The sequence below is a fragment of the Pinus tabuliformis genome, chromosome 9 (assembly GCF_031772625.1).
Source record: "Pinus tabuliformis cultivar Carrire ecotype Pingquan chromosome 9, CPIR1, whole genome shotgun sequence".
In the NCBI taxonomy this organism is placed as follows: Eukaryota; Viridiplantae; Streptophyta; class Pinopsida; order Pinales; family Pinaceae; genus Pinus; species Pinus tabuliformis.
The window spans coordinates 1,580,413,628-1,580,417,154 of NC_142307.1; the positions used below are offsets into that span (position 1 = coordinate 1,580,413,628).

The 3,527-nt window shown below is 41.8% G+C and overlaps 1 protein-coding gene across 1 annotated transcript; it reads left to right on the forward strand.

Annotated features, from left to right (window-relative positions):
• The first annotated feature begins 1,441 nt into the window (after window positions 1-1,441).
• Window positions 1,442-2,044, forward strand: LOC149154733 (uncharacterized). Its single transcript, XM_089444214.1, has one exon. It carries the CDS (start codon window positions 1,442-1,444, stop codon window positions 2,042-2,044), a length of 603 nt encoding a protein of 200 aa, XP_089300340.1.
• Window positions 2,045-3,527: the final 1,483 nt, after the last annotated feature.

The window sequence follows — 3,527 nt, forward strand, 5'->3', positions numbered from 1 at the left end:
TCCAGTATGGGTTCGTCTCCCAAATCTGCTAGTACATTGCTAGAACTGGGATTCCTTGAAGCACATTGACAATACCCTCGGAAAATTCATAGACCAGGCAAGCAACAAGGACCAGTACGATTGTGCCAAGATATGTGTAGAGGTAGATCTAGAGGTGGGACTACCAAAGGCAATCAAAATCAAATTCGACAGCTGGTCTCATGTGCAGATCTTGGATTATGAACAGCTGCCATTCAAATGCAGGAAATGTCACGTTTATGGGCATTTTTCCAGAAACTGCCCGACAAATGCAGAGCCAGAGAAAGGGAACGAAGAGGGTTGGAACCAAGTCAAGCGAGCAAGAGCCAATCACAAGGGGCAGAAGCAGGGTGGACCCTCTGGCAAAGGCAATCTCCAGGTTAATGTCCAGCGTCCCCCTCCCAAAAAGATGCAAGAAAATAAATTTGATCCTCTAAGTCAGCCGGCAGAAGACACACTGGAGGAAGAAACCCAAAAACCAGTCTCTCCAAGTAAAGGCACTCCATCAGCTTCCCCCAAAGAAGCTGAAAACCCCAAAGGCATGGCCTTAGAGGATGAGGAAGATGAGCAGGAAACTGATGAGTTAGAAGAAGAAGGAGAAATAGGAGAGTCCCAAACCTCGGTTAGAAGATCTACAAGAGGTCGTAAAACAGACAAAGAAAAAAGAGAGCAGGGGCAGCCAACCAACTTTGGAAAAATTGCTAGCTTCAAATCCCAAGATGTTGAAAAATCAGCCCCAAGGCTCCAAGGGAGCCCACCAGAAACATAAATAATGAAGGTCATCTCCTGGAACTGCAGAGGTATGGGGAGTAAAGTTAAGGAAGAAGCAATAAGAAGTTTAATAAGAACAGAAGCTCCAGACATACTTCTAGTCCAGGAGACCAAGCTGGAAGACAAAATCTTCCTGCAAGCAAGCAAAAATTTGTGGTCCAAAAGTGAAGCAAGAGCAATCTCTGCCAGGGGAGCCTCGGGAGGGATTGGTACACTATGGAACTCCAATAAATACGCAGTCATATTTGAAGCGAGCAACACTCACTGGTTGCTGCAAAAAATGCAGAATCGGGACATAAAGGAAACCTTCAGCCTTTTCAATGTACATTCTCCAGTTAACACCCGGGAGAAAAAGGATTGTTGGAACACTATAAGACGACAGGAAGACTTGACAAACCTGGAAAATACAATCATTGTTGGAGATCTCAACCTCACTCTTCATTCGACTGAAAAAAGGGGAGGAAGTGCAGTCTGAGACCCGGCAAGAGAATGGGCGGAGGATCTTTTGCAAGACTGGGACTTACTGGACATCAAGCCCTCATCCGGTAAGTTTTCTTGGTCTAATAAAAGAGTCGGTCCTGGACATATTGCTGCCAGGCTAGATAGATTTTTCATTCAAAGCTCTTTCCTATTACTTGGATTAGAACCCAGAATGCACATCCTCGCTAGCAGCGTCTCGGACCATAAGCCTGTAAAATTAGAGCTCCTTGCCCATCTAGACCTGGGACCTATCCCCTTTCGGTTTAGTCCCCTTTGGGCTAAGGAGCCTCTTTTCATGCAAACAGTCAAAGATTGTTGGAGCCAGCCTGTCAAAGGTTCACCCTTCTTCATCTGGGAGGAAAAACTCAGAAGGGTAAAAAGAGTTCTGAAACGCTGGGCCAAAACCCTGTCCAATCCTACATCAGAAAGGAAAGCCATCAAAGACTCTCTTGTCTCTCACCAAACCCACATGGAGAGCGCTACTGTTACAGAGGAGATGATAGATCAAGAAACTCAGCTGCAACAGAGATATCATAAGGCCTGCTTAGCTGAAGAAGAATATTGGAGATTAAAGTCACGAAACCTGTGGCTCAAAGCAGGGGATAGGAACACGGGTTTCTTTCACAAGCAGGCCCAGGCCAGGAAATGCTTCAACACCATCTCTGAGATCAAGGAAGATAATGACACGCACAAGGAATTCACAGACATTAAGAAAGCAGCCTTCTCTCATTTCCAAAACTTGTACAGTGAGGATCAAGGGCCTGTTCACCACTAAGAGATGCTAGACATCATCCCTCTAGTTATCTCTCCCCGTATGAACGGGATTCTAGAGGCCAAAATTACTAAAGAGGAAGTTAAAAAGGCTCTCTTTGACATGGACCCGGACAAGGCCCCGGGGCTAGATGGCTTCTCTGCCCGGTTCCTCCAAATATGCTGGACGATTGTTGAAAAGGACCTACTTAAAATGATACAAAAGTCACAAAATACTCAGAAAATAGGAGGCAGCACAAATTCCGCCTTCTTAGCCCTCATACCAAAGGAAAAAGGTGCCAACAACTTCAGCAGATTCCACCTGATTTCATTATGCAACATTGGGTACAAACTAATCACCAAAGTCATTGCTAATAGACTGAAGCCCATTCTACCCAGAATAATCCCGGAAAATCAAGGAGGCTTCATCCAGGGTAGGCAGATCGTGGACAACTTCACGCTCATCCAAGAGGCTATACATTCAAGTCTTCTTCGAAAGGAACAAGGTATGGTGATCAAACTCGATTTAGCAAATGGCTTTGACCGAGTAAATCATAGTTTTCTTTTAAAAGTCGTGTGCAAATTTGGTTTTGGAGCAAACTTCATAAAATGGATCCGAGCATGCATCTCAGAGCCATGGATTGCCCCACTTGTAAATGGAAGAGCCACTGAATTTTTCAAAGCCTCGAGAGGACTTAGGCAGGGGTGTCCCCTCTCCCCCCTGCTATTTTTCATCCAAGCCTCAGTACTCAGCTTTCTGCTAGATAAAAAGATGCAAGACCAAGAAATTAACGGACTGTGTATAGCTAGAAGGGTTAAGAACTTAAACCATGCCTTATTTGTGGATGATACCCTCCTATTAGACACAGCCTCTCTTTCCTCTGCCTCCAAATCTAAAGTTGTGCTGGACAAGTTCAGTGAGGCTTCAAGCAGCATGGTAAATAAGAATAAATGTCATATTTTCAGTTGGAACACTACGCCCAAACTCTATCAGCTATTTCAAGATGCTTGGGCTTCGCAACCTCCTCTATGTGGACTTCATTCAAATACTTGGGCCTTCCTGTTTTCCATAAGAAACACTCAATTAAAGATTGGCTTCCTCGGCTTGAGAAAATCAAATCCAAAATTCAAATCCAAAATATTACCCCTATATATATATATATATATATATATATATATATATATATATATATTTCATTAATATAAATTACCCCATCAATACTTAACCATGTATTATTTATAAAAAATAATAATAATAATAATAATTACGTATTAACAATGGTATGATTTATCACTTTTTAGAATGACCACTCATTAACAATAGTATGGAAAAAAATTAAGCATGATTACTCATTAATTAGTATGAATTTTTTATATTTTTAAGAATGATTACTCATTAATAATGATATGATTTACCAATTTTCTTTTTTAAGAAATGATTATGGTTGCTCATTTTTAAATTTAGTATACTTGTAAACTTTTTCAGTCACATTTTTCTTTAGTGCATC

Coding starts and splice junctions, on each gene's coding strand:
- LOC149154733 (XM_089444214.1), top strand. CDS start 1,442: ATGCACATCCTCGCTAGCAGCGTCTCGGACCATAAGCCTGTAAAATTA.